Source organism: Drosophila kikkawai, chromosome 3L, assembly GCF_030179895.1.
Source record: "Drosophila kikkawai strain 14028-0561.14 chromosome 3L, DkikHiC1v2, whole genome shotgun sequence".
NCBI classification, from domain to species: domain Eukaryota; kingdom Metazoa; phylum Arthropoda; class Insecta; order Diptera; family Drosophilidae; genus Drosophila; species Drosophila kikkawai.
Genome location: NC_091730.1, coordinates 20,144,754 through 20,162,916, shown reverse-complemented (window position 1 = coordinate 20,162,916; position 18,163 = coordinate 20,144,754). Strand labels below are relative to the sequence as shown.

Here is an 18,163-nt window from a genome sequence, read left to right as displayed (position 1 = left end):
ATTGTATGTTCCCAGAATCAGAAACTGCAGCCCAAAAAGCTGATGCAATGGTGCTTATCTATTTCTTGGGCGAAAGGATGTTGCTGCTTAGCGTCGGCTCCAATTTAAAGTTTAAAGTTTCCGCCAATGAAGATACGCTTATGAAAGCTCGACTTTAATTTCGTCAGCCAAGAAGATGAAGGCCCTTGCCCTTTTGGGAGTTCCCCTCTTACCCTCGCTCTCTCGCTCTCTCTCTGTCTTTACTATGCACCTCTTGCTCGCTCTCCCCTAATTCAGCGCATCCTTGACGTTGTCCTTTGCCCCTTCCGCGTCCTTTTCCTATCGTTCCTTTATCATAAAAACTCGACATCCTCTCTCGCCGGCTATTCGGGTTTTTGGGCTCTCTTTTACTCTCATCTTTGCTCTCTCAGCAGTGTGGGCAATTCAGCTACAAAAAAGCTAAACAAAAATAATTTAAAAAGGGGAAAGGGAAACTACGATATAAATAAGGCAAATATTTATTTAAATTTTAAAATAATATTTATAATGTATAATTTAGGATTCTTGTAAGCAATTCAGCCATGAAATGGTAAATTAAAAAAATTAAAAGGAACCTAAAGTGAGAAGAGATATGGGGAAATGATTCTGGAGAAAAATATATAAATATTTTGTCATTATTGGGTAAGGAGTTTTAGTAATAAATTTCTAAGATTCCTTCTTTCAGCATTAAATATCGCACACGAAAACCGTCATATCTAACGGCAAAGTAGCCAGATTTTGGCGGGCTCTCCCGAGGCTCGTATTTAAAAGAGCTGCCGGCGACGCTCTTTACAGTTAATTTTTTGTCGTGTTCGCGGGAGCTCCGAGTTTTGGTAGCCAGCAGCGCTACAATTGAACTGTTGGCATTATATTTAGTAAAACCTAACACCTTTCAAGGCAGCCGGTGGAAGTGACAGAATACGCGGCATTTCGAGAAATTTAGTGCGGCGATAAAGGAAGAGCAAAGTAAGCAAAACTAAAATCGGCGTGTTCGAAAACTGGAAACTCTATACTCAGGAGCTAGGGCTCGGGGGGCGGAAGGAAGCGAAGAGAGCGAGTCGCCGACGAGCACATGGCTGAAAATTTGGGTTTGTCTGAAAATAGCAGAGTGCAGCCCGTGTGTTATGTAGTCGAATAAATTCGAATCGAAGAACGAGTATATATTTAACAAATATATCTTTAATCGGAATTGTCAAAAAGTGTTGTTTTTGCCGTGTGGAAACCACAAAAAAGGCGGCTTCAGCGGACCAGAAATAGCCCCGCCACCAGTGTCAATTATAACTGTATGCACACGACAATTAAAGCCGAAACCTTTTCAAAAAAACCAGACACATTTTCGACAGTTACAAAAAGAACATAAAACGAGGAAAAGAACGAATAAATAATAAACGTTCTTTATTTTCGGTTGGACACGCGTGCAGTGTGACGTCGACGTTAACGAATGCACACGTTGCACCTGTCCCGTTATTATTTGCATTTCTGGCAATTAAATTTCGGCCTCTTCGTGGCTCAGTTTCGGCTCTGCATTTCCCTGAAACATGAATGGAAAATTAACATTTTCTCGAGTACGCGCCTTTTCTCCCAGTCACTCCACTGCAGCTAATGTTGTTTGTTTATGCGATAGTTCAATGGCTGCGTATAGGTTTTCCCATTTGACTTGCTGATTGCAATACGTAATTTAACAGTAATTGAGCACTTAGCCAAGGGAAAGTTCACTCAACAATGCCAGCGAACTGAAAACAAAATTTGTGTGTGCCATTAGTATCCAATCCATCCATCCGGCATCTGCTATCGAAGCCATCTCTGCTACTCCACACACGTCAAATGTCATTGCAATTACCTCACCCAACACCCACGCGGAAAAGTGCACCCACCCGCTGGAACACCCAGAGTCTAACTGACTCATCAAGGACATGGCCAAATGGTTGAATTCAGACCAAAATGGGATGGGTGCACCGAAAGAAATCGAAACACTCGAGACTTCACATGGTACACGGGGAAAAAAGAGGAGAAATTCATCAAATTTAAGTGTTATAAAATATTGGTATATTTTTCCACAGTCAAAAAGATGTTCTTATACATTTGTGGTTATATTGAAATAAGTCAAAAATAATATCAACTAATTAAAAGAATGTTTCATAATAAAAATAAGGTTAATATTTGAAGAGATTTTTTCGAAATTTATGACGTTTAAAGTTGACATTTCCTTGTTTGCTTAAAGGATGTATATTTTATAAATTTCCTTATTATTAAATAATATTTAAAAGAAATTAAATTTTAAATTCACTTTAAAATCCAATTTTTTCTAGTGTCTAACTACTTTTCCAACAGTGAGGTGTGCCCGTCTGTCTTGGTCTACATCTTTACCGTTAACCATTTCCCTTCATTACACGCGCATTTTGTAGTTGTGTTATTGATTTTGGTGGTATATTGTCGTTGTTGGTAATTAACATGGCAGAAAATTTACAAGCCAAAGCCAAAGACGCAGTAAAACTGTGACGTCAGAGATTGGAGTCCAAGGCAAGGCTACTGTGTGTAAAAACAAATAGTACTTTTGCTAGGGAGGGGTTTTTAGAAAGAGAGAGAGTGAAAAAGAAAAACATAGAAAATAGGGAGAGCGTGGGCTGCAACAGTTGATTGTGTGGGGGCAGCTGCCCTAAAGACATTTGACATATTCCAAGAATAAATCTCATTTATGGCCTCGTTCGGGATTAGGGAATTTATATTTAGTCGGTGGTTTCTAAGAAACCAACATAAACAAGGCTTTAAAAATTGTTTTAAGCTTGAAAGATCTTTTGTCATTTAAAAACCAACGTTTTCTTGGGAAGCCAAGTTAAATTTGAATATAGAAATACATTTAATAAGAAAAAAAGGAAAGGTTTTTCGGAAATGACGCTCAAGTTTTGGAAGTTTTTTAAAGCTCAAGGACCATTGATCTCAAACCCCAACCCTCTGTGATGTAAGGACATATTTGCGATAGGTCTTTGCCCCATTCTTATCCTGCAACGGACACTCTTTGTCTTGTTGTTTACTGTTATTCTTGTGCTGTCAATCTTGTGTCATCCATCTTTTGCACCCATTTCTCCCCTCTATTTTCCTCGATTTGTCCACATTTGCGCCATTTGCGCAATTTGCCAGCCAGACATTACACTTGACCGCCTTCTCTGTGGACAGAAATTGATTTATTTTTAGACGCAACTAATTTCCGTAACACCTGAGAAGGTCGGTCGTCGGTCGGTGTTCTTTATCGAGCATTTGTTCCCCAAATCGATTGGACCATTGAACGGCAGTCGTCGATAAAAGTACTTTCCAATAAAAAAAGACGACCACAATTACCGAAAATTCCATATAAATAACCATATTCATATTTATTATCTTAAACGATAATGTGACCTTTGTGACGGTTTGCGTGAGTCGTTATCAAAATGGGAGTTATGCAATGACCACACGCAAACCCTCCAATTGCTGTTAATTATTTTAAACACCTCGAACAGCAGGAGAATTGCATTTACATCCACGGCTTCTGAAGATAACGGCGAACAGAGGAGGAACTGGTAGTTACGACAGACAAGTTACTGATAAAGGAACTATAACACTTTGTAGAAGCTCATTCGGGGCTCTATTTAATCAGCAGTTTCTCATTGAAAGGACACGGGTTAATTATATATTCATATTTCCATACGGAGGTTGTAGCTAACTTTTCTAGTGACGTAAATCTGGGGCAGCTAGACTGATCTTTGAACGAATATGAAACATTGAACTCACAGCTGCACAAATATTATTTAGTGATTTAGAGAAATACATTCAGGGGGGTTTACAATTAGCAACAGGTTAAATTAAAAAATATAATTTTAACTAGAGCACTAATAATAGTACTGAAAAAACCAGTTAAAGTCATTTAGTTGTAGTTTTATTTGTAGTTGAAAAATATCTTATGGAACTATAGAGTTATTTAAAAGCTTTTAAAAGAAGACATTTTTAGGAAATAATATTCTTATCAGCATAAGTTTTCACAGACATGTTGAATAAACTTGGTGTTGGCTTCCAAGAATCAATGTTTTACTATCTATAAAAATTCAACGGAAACCTCAAAACGTACAGAACTTAATTTAACAGAATTTTTGCTGAACTGGAAAATGTCTTGCTTCCCCTTAAAGTAAATAAATAAAAAACAGGGGGAAACCTCTAGATAAGGAGAGTCAACTACAGTGAAAAATCAAGGCAACATGCATTCCATGATTTCATAAAAGAAAACGGCAACTTATTTGGCTGACGAAATAATAGAAAAGCTTTGCAGCACATCGACGTCGTCGATGCCGGGATGAACTTGAGGCTAAATATAAACAGATGTTAAAGATCTTAGAGCTAAACACAATATATTCCCCAGAAAATGAGGGTATTGTGTTTTGCTTACGCAGAACATGCTCGGATATCGCTCGGTGGGAAGAGGGCTAGTGGCTCCATTATCGCTCGTAGGGAAGGCTTGGGTTCCCTGATTACACATTGGGTTGCAAGCATATCATTATGACTCAGTAACGTTATTTAATATTCAACTAATGATAAATATATGGTATTAACTGGAGGGATAAACTGATGTCGCCTGGTGTCCTCTTTAAAAATAAACTCACAGCAACAATGTTGGAAACACGTGGTTTCGCCACAGGCCTGAGTGAGGGGCTCGACCGGGTGGGTTTTTGGCTAAATCTAAATGTTTGCTCTCAGCACGACATGATGCTGCTGAATAGAGATTCCGAGAGATGCCAAGAGCAGGAGAGAATCCCCGAAGAGCATAAAGAGTGTGGATTTATGCCAGACAGATGTTGTTGCATTTCTTTAGAGAGATTTTAGCGATTCTCACGCCTCCCACGAAAGGCTTGCCATAAACAAGATTATTTATTTTCATTCTGCAATCTTATGTTTATCCCAAGCATACCAATAATGTGGCATTACTTTCGGCATATTTCACATTTCACATTGCTGAGAAATGTCGATTTTCAAGGTTTTTGATTCGACTTTTAGTGATCTGTCACGTCTGACGAGCAGGTGATAATTGGCTAAGATTAAATATAGAAAAGTTCTTGAAAAACAATAATAAATCTTGAAAGATGTTCCCTCTAATTGGCAATTTGTTTTCAAGGCAGATACATTGTAATGGTTGTCAGAATATTATAATAACCCATTAGCACATATTTTTAAGGTGATAAATGGGGAAAGAAATTATTAACTCCTATCTAAATAATAATTATAAATTATTTAAGGCTTTAATCAGGCAAAATATTATAGGTTCGCTAAATGTAATGGTAAAAAGGCCAATAAACTATCAAGTGTGTAAAAGTAAAAGAAAAAGTAAAATAGATTTCAATTGAAATGATGCAATCGATATAGTTTTTGGCAATTTTCGCCGAAATTTCGGTGTTTCTCTTTGTATATTTGTTTAGTTTTCGTTTTTGGCCGTGTCATGCTCTCGGCTCACGCAATCGAAAGGAATGATAATGCCCAGCATATATACAAACCTACATATGTATATCTTCCGATCAATCAGAGAAACCAGTTCGCGCAGGTTTTTGGGGAAAAGCAGTGAAAACTATGGGCGATAAAAGCATACATTTGGCATGACAAACTGCTGCCACTAAAAATATCAGAGCAGTAAAAACAACAACTGCAAACACCTAAAGCAAAAAACTAAAACAAAATACTACCAAATGTATGCCAACATTCACTAGGTGAAGGTTCTTTCATTCTGTAGTTTGTTGCCAAAAAATATTGTGTGTGCGCTCAGCTCCTCTCAGAAGAGTTTTTTTTTTTTTTGTTATTTATTCATTCATTGAGCGATAATGATGTTCGATGTGTACCATATCTTATCGAGGTATTGGAGTGCCATGTGCGTGATTTGTCGATGACGCTACGCTCTGATAAGGTAAACTATATAAAAGCCTTGGTTCTTCCGATTGCAGTAAATGGCTGTAAAAGTAGACAACTTAGCTTCATTGTGGGCCCTTCAGAGATGGCTTATCTCTGGCACTCCCCCGCTCAAAGAGCCTTGGGTGGGGGGCAGAGGTCAGGCCAAGTCAAGTGGGTAGGAGAGGTCATTCAACCGTGGCTCAATAGCGCAAATTCCGCCGAATCAGCGGCGAAACATGGCCAAAACAAACGGCCAAAAGCAAAGCTATTGACATCCGAAACTGTCTACGCAGCGTCTGAGACCGAGTGAGTTGGAAACTGATATATGCAAAGAAATTAAAAAGGAAAGAGCTCAAATATATGCACATAAATAATATCATTTGTCAGTTGCGTGACATAGAACTAGCCTGAGACGCAATATTTAACCCCAAAGGCAAGTCCTAAAAGGTTATTCAGCCAGAGTGCAAGTGGACTCAGTCTAAAGTACAAAGACCACCCTCGATCCGATATCCCACATATATCCCACATATTTATTTACTGTGTGAAAAACGGCACATGTGACTGGGATTTAACAGATTAATAATAGAACTAAAACGCAAAAAGCCAAGAGTCCAATTAACCGAAATATGTCATCGTCAATACACACAGTTCGTCTGCTCTGTTGCTGCGACTAAAAATAAAACTCATTAGGGCGTGCAGGTTTTTAAGTGAACGAAATTATGTTCAATTGCTTCCTCGCTGAGAAATTTGCATATAAATTGCCGAAAAATTCCAATTCAGATTTTTTTTTATTACCATATACATAAATTAAAAGCCTTGAATTGAAAGTGAGTCGCACAAAACAATTAAAGGCAGGGAATTGAACTTTTGCATAGCAGAACATCTTTCGGGACAAATCGCAGACAATTAAATCAAATCAAGAGATGCAGAGTGCTGTCTCTCCTTCTCGTTCACTTAATAATAAAGGGGATTCTATTAGTTTGAGCCTGGTAATAACCAGTTTGGTTTCTAAAGTGTCGTCTGGGCGCCGCAATCTCAATTAAAATTCATTATTAAATCAATTGACAGCGATTTTTTTATTTTACACAAGAGAAAAGACTTGTATTTTAAGAAATTTTTAATAAATATGAAAATATCAATAAATTAGTTAATATTTTTCAGAAGAATAATCAATGTTTTAAAGAAAAGTCTTCAACAAAAAAAACATATTTATTTAAAAATGTTTTACGAAGCTCAAGCTTCATAAAATAAGAAATACATATTCCAGATAACACAAATTCTATGATCAGTATTCATTAATTTAGGACTTAAGAATTCTAAAGGCTACACAAGTATTAATATTGCCTGTTACTCTCCTCCTTTCTAGCTCTCTTGCACTGAGGAAAGGAAAGAACAGCCTACAAAATGGTTAACATTGTGGTAAGTATTTCTTAAAGCTTCACTTAAGCAATTACCTTTTATTAATTGTTTAAATTCTTTTTTTTTTATTCTTAATAGGACGGCGGCGCCAAGCATGCGCCCCAGGAAATGGAGCAGTTCCTGCCTGGAGATGGAAAGAAAATGTGAGTGTCTGGTCAGAGTGCTAAAAATATGTCGCCTAAATTGCTCTGCCGGTGTGGCATGTTTGCCAATTAACTTTACGAGTAGATTAGTGTTTCGCAGTCTCGCTAATTGGCCTTTGATGCCGACGCCATCTCTCTAAATTGACTAAAAATGGACGAGGAAGTCTGCTCTAGCTCAGATTGATTACAATTATACGTGTCATTATCAATTACACTGAAATACCTTCTATAAACCTATGACTTGGCTATAGTTGAGGTCAGACTAACCAGATAACTAGTAGTAGGTCTATAATCAAGCCAGTCTCTTGCCTTCTAATAAGCACAAGTCACGTAAGCTTAATGGAAATTCCTAAAGTATAGAACGCAATAGAAATACATCCCAAAATCAAAGCAAAGGGGCGTAAAAATTTTCAAAATATTTATCTGCTGACGTTTGACAAATATCGATGCATGCAAATTGCATGCTGATGATCTTCCGATGCCTTCACATGCAAATATTATTGTCAGTGGGAAGTAAACAAGAAAACTGAACTGAACTCAATGCGAAAACATTCCGAAATGACGCCAAAGGCGTGAAATAAATAAGCAAATCTAATGACAATATCCCAGCCTTAGCACGTGTAGATCTTTCCACGATTTACACAAGATGACTTTCGTTTTGCTCCGAACTTTACCCCACGTGAAAGTCTCAAAATATTATATTTAAAATCTACAAAAATTTGATTTAAATGGTTTTGCTTCGTAAACTTATTTTGATGACGCTGCATTATTAGAGATAGAAACCAATGAACTAACGCTGATAACCTAAAGGTGTTCTTGAACTGATAGGAATTTTTTTTAAATGAAAATAATAATCGCACATTTCTCTTGATATTCTACATGTTTAATTATATACCATGAGCGTCGTTTATTTTCGCGGAAATTAAATTTGAGAAAGGGTTTCGAATATCAGCAATTATCAGTAGGAGTCGAGTCAGAGCTGAATTGAAATGCACTGTCATTTAATCTCTATAGAACCGGTAGTTGTATTAATGGGTACTTAAAAGTGGTATATATTACAGTGTCTGGGTGTTTGAGATAGTTTAAGCTGTATTTATAATGTATTATAAATAGTTTTTATAGTCTTGCCTGCCGCCAGACATGTTTTAAATTAGAAGATTAGTTTTTCACTTAGCTAATGAATGGGGTAGTATTCTTATAAATTTTATTCCATTATGTTCTTAGGAATCTTTTAAATATTATCTATTTTTAACTGTGACATTTAAGTATTACCAAACACTCTGAATATGTATAAACTTAACTCGAAACCCAGGTTAAATGTACCTATTTTTCTCTACATAAATCTCAGCCATCAGTTCAGGTTTTTCAAAAATAGTTTGCATACTTTGAGGTACTTTTGAAAGTATAATTTTCTTTTTTAAAAACTTATCCCAGCATAAAGCCAGGCTGAAGTTAACTTTTCCTTTATGGCTGATGCAACCGAACAGGCACAGCCAGTCAGGCACTCTGGAAATATGGCTCGGAATCCATCGAGAGTCCGTCAATTGGCCAGGCCAGGCCAATCAGAGGCCGCCTTGCCAAATTCGGATCGGAAAATGCTTCGACTGTGCAGCAGTTTTTTTTTTCGCCACCGGTCGACATTAAGTTACAAGTGTAGTATTTAGTATTTTGAGCCGACTTCTGGACAGACAATTGCGAGCCGAGACGGCCGACAGCTGTAATTGCAGATGCAGCAATTCCATGGCAAGGGAATTTCACTGTCAGCATATATAAGAAACGGTTGCAATTTGGAGCAGAGCTTTAGTTTTGCACAGACAATCGAACGGACTGAAGCCCACCAGCTTGGCAATGACAATGAGCGACTTAGAACCCACCAATGTGGAGTTGAGGTGGCCATTTCAGAAACTTAAACTATCCTTGGATATTCCCTTACTAAATGTATATATTATCTTGAATATTTTAGGTACAAGATCCAGCCCCGCAAATCGGATGCCGAGCAGGCCTTGGCTAACAATGATTTTGATCCGTTTGCTTTGCGCGAAAACGAACATCCCACCACGTAAGTTGATTAAATCATAAATATATGTTCCTTATATTTATATTATATTTTTTTTAGGGATAATGAAACTCTTACGCATTTGCTTAAGGCTTCCCTGGGCACTGGCATTCTGGGCATGCCGTTTGCCTTTATGTGCTCTGGTCTTGTCATGGGTATCTTTGCCACCATCTTCACAGCCTTCATTTGCACGCACTGCAGTTACGTTCTGGTAAGTTTGGGTGAAGATTTTGCCAAGAAAGATTTACCTACCTACCTAGATTTACCCTAAATAAATGCAGTATTTCCTTTAACATTTCTAATAAACTCCTTCCTCTTTGCAGGTGAAATGCGGTCACAAGTTGTACTACAGAACCCGACGCACCAAGATGACCTTTGCCGAGATCGCCGAAGCTGCCTTCCAGAAGGGACCAAAATGGTGCCGCGGCTTTGCGCCCGTTGCCAAGTTCTCCATTTTGTTTGGACTGTTCCTCACCTACTTTGGCACCTGCTCGGTGTACACCGTGATTGTGGCCACGAATTTTGAGCAATTGATTAACCACTGGACGGGTTGGGGTATCACTCTGCGCATGCTCATCTGTGCGATGCTGATACCCTTGATCCTGATCGCCTGGGTGCCGAATCTCAAGTACCTGGCGCCCGTGTCCATGGTGGCCAATGTGTTTATGGGCCTGGGACTGGGCATTACCTTCTACTACTTGGTACAGGATCTGCCGCCACTGCCTGATCGCAGCTATGTGGTATGGGGCACCCTGCCGCAGTTCTTCTCGATCACCATCTTTGCAATGGAGGCCATTGGTGTGGTGATGCCGCTGGAGAACAACATGAAGACGCCCCAGAGCTTCCTCGGCATCTGTGGTGTGCTCAGCCAGGGCATGTCCGGCGTTACCCTCATCTATATGCTGCTTGGCTTCCTTGGCTACTTGCACTACGGCGCCCTTACCCAGGAGAGTATCACCCTGAATTTGCCCATTGAGGAGTGGCCCGCCCAGGCGGTGAAGCTGCTCATTTCCCTGGCCGTCTATTGCACATTCGGACTGCAGTTCTTTGTGTGCCTGGAGATCGTTTGGGATGGCATCAAGGACAAGTGCAAGAAGCGTCCAACTCTGGTCAACTATGTGCTGCGCACAGTGATGGTGACAGCCGCCGTTGTTCTGGCCGTGGCTGTGCCCACGATTGGGCCCTTCATGGGACTGATTGGTGCCTTCTGCTTCTCCATTCTGGGATTGATCTTTCCGGTAAGTTTCAAGTCAAAATGTTTACGACTTTTATACGCATCTAACTTAAAACTTTTCATGCCTAAACAGGTGGTCATCGAGCTGATTGTCCACTGGGAGACTGGATTCGGTAAATACAACTGGATTCTGTGGAAGAATATTTTGATCACAGCCTGCGGCATTGGAGCCCTGGTCTTTGGCTCCCTGGCGGCCATCAAGGATATTGTTAAGGCCTACCAAGATCCAGCACCGCAATAAGCTGCACCCTGAGAATAATCTCTTGCACATGAGGAGCAAAAAACCCGAAAGGATTCGAGAGGAAAGCCATGTGCTTTACAGCCGGGAACGTATATTTATTATATACACAAAACACCCACAACACACCTACTATATACTACTTATATATATACAAAGCCGGAGGCAGGAGTTTGGGAGAGAAGAGGCCCCGCTTCCTAGAGAGAGATCATCTAACTATTGTTAGATGTAAAACTGCGCGCCCACAATTTGTACATTTTTCTTGTCTGTTGCTTAGTGTCTGTTTTGAGAACCGAAAGGGATTTACTTACCAATTCACTGATCGATCGAGTGCCTACTACTGTTTAGCTAGCACACACTCTTAAAGACTCACCCGGAGGCACCAACAACTAAGCCGTTTTTAGCACGTTTTAAATGCACCTGCAAAATTATATAAAGTAGCGAGTAAGCTAGTTAGGTCGAGAACTAAATATAATACACACCGTTTCCTATTGATTTTAGTACGATTTGGTACAGAGCTAAAAAAGACTTGTACGTAGCTGCACTCCCTTTACCTTTCCCTTTCTCTCTGTTCTAAAAGAGTATTACTAAAGCAAGGAACCAAAACTGAGAAATCATCTTTCATGCCCCGCCTCGTCTTCTTTTTTTTTTACTTTGTTCTGTAGCTAATTGTTTTGCCTGCAACATTATTTAACATTTTTAGCATGTTTAGTTGGTAAACCTAAGTAAATAATATTGTAAAGAAGCTTTTGCAAATCAGTTCCACATATGATGAGCTAAAATTACTCAGAGAATACAATTTTTATACGAAATCTAGCAGAGTAATAACACTAAGTTAAATATTGAATTGCCCCGATATTCATACGATATGTGTACACACATATTTTTGTATTTTAATTTTAGCCTTAAATCAATACTTAGCGAAACTATAAATTAAAGAATAAACAACACGCAAGTTACCAACCTTTTGTTTTGCATTTAAAATCCTGTGTAGACAACGAAACAGATTTTTATTTGTAAAATGAAGAAAATAAAACAAAGAGTTAAACGCAGAAATAAATATCTGTCAATTGTATATATGTATATTAATATGAACACAGCGAGTTCTAAGTCTATATCTGCCCAGAAAAGTATTTAGAGTTGTCCATATTATATATAATGAGAAGAACAATGATTGATATGAATGTTTACTTTTTTGAAAACTGTTTAAAATGTAAACCGAAAGCAAAGATATAAATATATATGAAATAATATTAAATGAAAAATGTCCAGAAAATGAAAACTATGTGATTTTACTTTATAATCAAGGAGCTCTCTTTTTATAAGGACAGCCTTTGAGGGGTTTTCGAGGGAACTATAACTAGTGCCTCATCCTGCTCTACAGATATTTTATCTTTTTCTTTTATAGGTACAGGTTATACCTATATAATCTTTGTAAAACTCCCATAACAATTAATTTTTGATCTGCCCCTGAACACATTTTGTTGCCATTCTGCGCCTGCGGGTTCAACGCGTGGCACTTGCTCGATTCGGATCAGTTTGGAATATCCATTCAGTCCGCACAAAAAACATGATCGAGCAACTTCAATTGCCAATGGCGCGGCGGCTGAAAAGTCATTTGTTAATTGGTCACAAGTGGGCAATGGACATGGGCTTTTGATGTTATTTTCACCAAAATAATTCGATCCGGCTGCTGGATCCCACACACAAAAGCAAGTTCAAGCCGAGTCGGGCAATTGAACTCGGCCATTTGGCTATTGGCCAATTAGGTAACCTCCGATGTGGACCACGATCGAGTGAGCTGCTGTCAGATCGTGGTCGTGGTATTGGCTTGTCATCTTCTGTGACAAGATGCAAATTGGAAAGGCCTGGGAATGACTGGGGCAGAAGAGCCATCCAAGTTATCCTTGACTTGGAGCGAGCGAGCGAGCCCCTCCAGGAAGTTTTGGCTCTCGGCTGCTCTTGGCCAATTAGCAACCGCAGCGAACCAATGAAAAGCTGCCCAAATGTCTCGACAAATTTTTGTGAACCCGACGATGGACCGCGTCCAAGGCTGGCGATGATTTAAAATAATTAATCTCTGGTCTGGGTCTGTCTCCTCAATGGACCAATGTTGCTGCATCTTGATTGAGCCAAGGTCTAAATCTTACAATCGCGCAGCAGAAGCTGACTCGTTTTATTTTTGGTTTTTTCTTGGCGTGTTCGTGCCTTGTAATTTGTAACATTAAACCATTTTCGGCGGCGATATTGCATAACCTTTCAATGCAGTTTCAAATTGTTTGTAAGTAGGCCTTTCGCTTGTGTTTGGAATATCGAATGATGATCTCGTTGTAGGCGTTCTTATCGCATTTCTCTATCTGAAGATACTTTCACCTGTCGAATTTTGCATTAAACATTGGCTTTGGGTTTACTTTTAACACGCTCGCCTCATATGAATTGTCAAATTTCTATGGCTTATATGCTTTTGGAATTAATAAGTATTGGTTTTTGGTTTTGATACGGAAGCGTGGGAATATTTGTCTTAAAGTTACTTGAGAGTTTATAATATTTATTTAAAATTTAAATAAATATAAGAGTTTCATTGAATAAATACCTTAAAATATCGTCTTTAAATCTTAAAGTATATTTGAAAAAAATAAAAATAATAATATAACAGAAAATATACGATTTCTTAAAGTAAATATAAAGTACTCCCTTCCTCTAATGATCTCTAATGATGTCATAATTCCCCTTAAAGGCACGTGCTTAGGAGGCTGCTGAATATATTATTATATATTATTATTACCAATTCAATTATCCTCCAAGAAAGGCGGCCTTTCAAGCATTCACCACTCCAAACTTTTATAATATATCTTCAAGGCCCTGGCAGCGCCAATAAACCGCATTATTTACAAAACAAAACCTTTGTGCAATGAAAAGAAAACATCATCCAAAGAGCTCTCTTAAGCAGCAAGTCAGCAGTAAGTGACTACCAAGGAGAAAAAATTACACAAATATTTAAAAATAATAACGAAAACAATCAATGAATATGAGAAGCGTTTAGGAAAAGTGTTGACTTTTGGGGGCGCAATCAGTAAACAACTGCAAAAATGGGCAAAAACAAAAGGTTCAGCTTCGAACCGAAGCAATCCAATCCAATCCAATTCCAAGCCATTCACTTTCGACTTGAGACGCGAAAAAGGTTTGGAACAATACCAAAATTGTTATGTCCAAGAAACCAGCGTAATTATGTATAACAATGATGTTTGAGCAGACCTTAAAATAAAAAAGGGACCTCTCCACTGCTGTGACTTTCAAGTCAAGTAGCCGACCCGTCATCCCATCATCATGGACGCGGTTGGCCACCGGGGGCAGCAAGTTCGCCAAAAAGATTAATTGAGGCAATTCGAACAAAATGATTTTGTTGCCACTTCCAGTTAAAAACCGCAAATAAAAACTAATACACCGTCAGGTTGAAAATATTTGGGGTTGGAGGTTTTACTAAGAAAAAGTTTGTGTTTTTGGTTTAAGAGAGAGTTTTCAACTGAGCTCTTAGAAGAATTGGTGATCTTAAAATTATACTTAAAATAATATATAATTTTAAGGAAACATAAATGTTTAAGATATATAAACAGGCTGATTAATATAGAGTTAAGATAACAGAGACTAGGGTTTTCGTTCCGATATAAAAACCAAAATGCCTTCTATTCTTCTAAATATTGATCGGGGTGATGTTTTTTTCGATTTATTATTAAATAACTCCCCATATTTATCCTTAAATTTATCCTACATTTTCCCAAGTTATCCTCTCATTTTAATCTCTGTGTACTTGCAGCTTAAGTAAAAGCAATGGGAAATCATTCAGGGTTCAGCGTCTTTGGGTTAAGCATAAAATAAAACTGCTACTACTACTACTCTTGCTTTTCATGATGATACATAATAGTGATGATGATGATGAACGCTGCTCGCTGCCGGCAGTGGCAGAGGACGGGCACCCGCTATAGCGCCATAACGCCATAGCTCTGGCGGAGATCGGCTTTGTGCATTTGCATTCATTATGTTTGGCACCGTCGACGCGTCCACAACGTAACTGCAAGATATCGGAGATCGTATCGGGGATCCACTTACCTGGTAGCTTCACGTGATCGTGTCGCTCGATCGTTCTTTCTGCTCGTCATTCATCTGTCGTCGTCTCTTGTCTCTCGAATCTTGTGCAATTACCTGTCGAATGTCGAAGAATGTCTCGCATCTGGATTTGTGTACCGAGCTCTTAACGTTTGTCTGCCGATCCGCGAGTGCCAGTGTCTGTCGTCGTCGATCAACTTGACCTTTTCTGTTACATATTTAATAGCGGAAATAGTTTGAATTCCGCATCAACCATTGAAAACCATAGAAACCCGATTGAAATCATAAGATAATAAGATGAAAATGCCATCACCCCTGGTGATCTCGCTGATCGCAGTGCTTTATCTCTGCCTGAGTCCAAGCATAATTGCCCAAGACTCTGAGCTGGCGGAACGCAACCACAAGGTGTGTAGTCCATGGATGACACGTTTTGTTAGGTTCATAAATAATTGTTCTGTCACAAAACCAATTTATAGAAACGCCAAATCTATCGGGAGCAAGTCTTGCCACATGCGGGCGGCAAGATCCCAGACACCGCCTTCGAAACGGATCGCTTGTTTCTCAATCGCCTTCAAAAGGAGGGCATCGCAGTGCCCGATGGCATAGTGCCCGAGCAGCGGAATCCACAGGTAAAAATAAAAGGAGAAAGTCCTTATAAATAAATATTTCTTAGAAAAAGTATTTATTATTTTATTTGTACATTTATTATTTGAAATTGCAATACATACAAAACGCGTACGAATTCTTTGCATGGATAAATATTGATGTTTTTGCAATATTTTAGAATTTTTTATTTTATCACAAATTGACAATCACAGGCTTTTTGCTCTCAAGAAGAGTGAAATATTCACATTATTTAAATAACTATTTTTGTATTATATTTTTTTTTACAAATCAAAGCTCAACAAAATTAATACTTGGACCAAAAACATAATTTTCTATTCGGAAGTTTTTATTAGGTTAATAGAACTGCTGATTTTAATATTAAAAATGTAAGTTTCTTAAAAATTTAATGATTTACGAAATAAAATAAAAAACCCCAAACTGATCGGTTAATGCTGGTCAAGTATATAAATAATTTATATAGGATCGGAAATGAGTTCTTCGTTGCGTTTTAAGCTCTTGACCAAAATTATAATACTCTACAAGGGTAATATAAATGGTGGAAGTAGCATGATATAAGCCTTGAATTTATCTTTAAGTAACGTTCAAGGCTTACATTGTTTTTGGTAAAATGTTTAAAATGTTCCAAAAGTATTTTGAAAACCGAATAATGTACTAATAAAGCTTAAACATTCAAAATCAAGTATTTATTCAAGTATTTATTTACCTCTATTAGTTGGCAAATTAAGGACAGATCAATTAATCATTTTGTAATGATCGTTAACCATTTGTATTGCAAGCTGTTTTTATAGGAAGTTATTATTGAAGTGGAGTTATTTAACATTATAATATGATGTTAAAAAAAATGTTACCGAAGAAGAAGAAGAATCTTTTAAAAGCAGTCATAAACATATTTTTAATTCTATAAGGGTCTTGAAAAATAATATTACAAGCTCAAGTACTTATTTTAAATACATTGACTTTCTTTAATATTTTAAAATTTATTCACAAAGAATCTTTTTAAAGCAGTCAGAATATAATAAAAATATATCGTTGAGCAAAGGATTCATAATATCAATTTATTTATATGTATTCTAGTTAAAAAGAAGTAGTAAATATTATATAAGTATACAACCCAAAGAATTTACGATAATAATTTAATTTTCTTAATTATAGCAAAGTGCATACATATTTCATTTGAGTTTAACAATCTGTAATATAAATGCAATTCAAAATTGCACAATTAATTACTTTACAGATTTATGTTCCTAGCTAAACAAGCAATAAATGTTAAGAGCATATTCATGTAGTGAGGAATATGTAAAAATTTAACAAATGCAGCCATGCAAGCTATATTTTAAACAAATAAATAATATAGTAAAAATTTCCACATTTAATTCCCCTCACCAGGTTTATCAATACTACAGCAAGCCCATGCGCACCGTCTTCCACATCGCCCTCAGCTCGGATGGCAGGTTCACGCCGCGAGAGGGTCGGTATCACTACCGCCAGGTGCCAACAGTGGAGACGACCTACCTGTATCCGCAGGCGGTGGGGCGCCAGCACGTGGTGGTGCCGCCAAAGCATGCCCTGCCTGTCTACCGACAGCTCCAGTTGCACAATCCCCTGCTCAACCAGGTCAAGTTGCAGCCCAAGAAGAGTGAGTAGCGATGGGTAGGGATCGCCACCTGGTTTTTTTCTTATCTTACCATTCCACCCACCCCCATTTAGTGCCAAATTTTCTGGACCTGGCCCCAACGGTCGGCAAGAGCCAGACGAACCCACTGGCCGGATCGGCCAAGGCGCAGTCGTATCAGAATGTGAATCTCCGGCATGGTCACAGTCCGGTGCTGCCGGCATTCAAAAAGACCTCCCGGGGCAGCAAGACCTATGTGGACAGCTATGGCACAACCCATGTGAGTTGGGGACTTGCCGTCGCCGCCAGACGAACTGATGTAATAATTATTAATTTATTATTACTATTTTATTCCCTTTTTTTACACAGCTTTACAGCGAGTTTGACGATTTGCTGAAGAAACTGAACCTGCCGCAAATGGCCCGCAAGAATTATTAGTTTTTAGAGTTATACATGAGCGATTTTAGTAGAATTTATGTGAATATACTTATGGCACATTATGTTCATCTGTAGCTTAATTTGAGGTTTACGAGACGTAACCATTATCTAACCAACTGCATATCATTTCAAAACATTTGCCATACGCCCGCTCACCGATTAGTGCATTTCCATTTTCATGTTCATTCCCATTCCCAAACTATGCAAGCCGTTCCAAGCCCAGCCCATACACTGAGAGAAAAAATATATATTTTGCAAGTATTTCAGTTTTGTGAGAATAAAATGTATATTTAATTTTATTCGTAAATGCAAGATTTAATTACATTGAAAGAACTATGGAGAATGTTAAGATTATAATAAAGGGAAAAGATGC

The 18,163-nt window shown here is 38.2% G+C and overlaps 2 protein-coding genes across 3 annotated transcripts; both read left to right on the top strand.

Moving 5' to 3' along the window:
• The first annotated feature begins 812 nt into the window (after positions 1-812).
• On the top strand, positions 813-11,968 carry path (solute carrier family 36 member pathetic). Of its 2 annotated transcripts, XM_017173001.3 has the most exons (7): positions 813-984; positions 7,286-7,338; positions 7,417-7,481; positions 9,445-9,540; positions 9,598-9,748; positions 9,861-10,775; positions 10,845-11,968. In XM_017173001.3, exons 2-7 carry the CDS (start codon positions 7,324-7,326, stop codon positions 11,010-11,012), a joined length of 1,410 nt encoding a protein of 469 aa, XP_017028490.1. In that variant the 5' UTR covers positions 813-984; positions 7,286-7,323; the 3' UTR covers positions 11,013-11,968. The 2 variants fall into 2 exon arrangements, with proteins under 2 accessions (XP_017028490.1, XP_070141207.1); XM_070285106.1 differs by lacking the exons at positions 813-984; positions 7,286-7,338; positions 7,417-7,481 and adding an exon at positions 9,296-9,370.
• A 3,094-nt stretch (positions 11,969-15,062) lies between these two features.
• Positions 15,063-18,150, top strand: LOC108078660 (uncharacterized). The gene is made up of 5 exons (XM_017172589.2): positions 15,063-15,518; positions 15,590-15,742; positions 17,127-17,376; positions 17,448-17,632; positions 17,722-18,150. The coding sequence occupies exons 1-5, from the start codon at positions 15,411-15,413 to the stop codon at positions 17,788-17,790; spliced, it is 765 nt and encodes a 254-aa protein (XP_017028078.1). The 5' UTR covers positions 15,063-15,410; the 3' UTR covers positions 17,791-18,150.
• Positions 18,151-18,163: the final 13 nt, after the last annotated feature.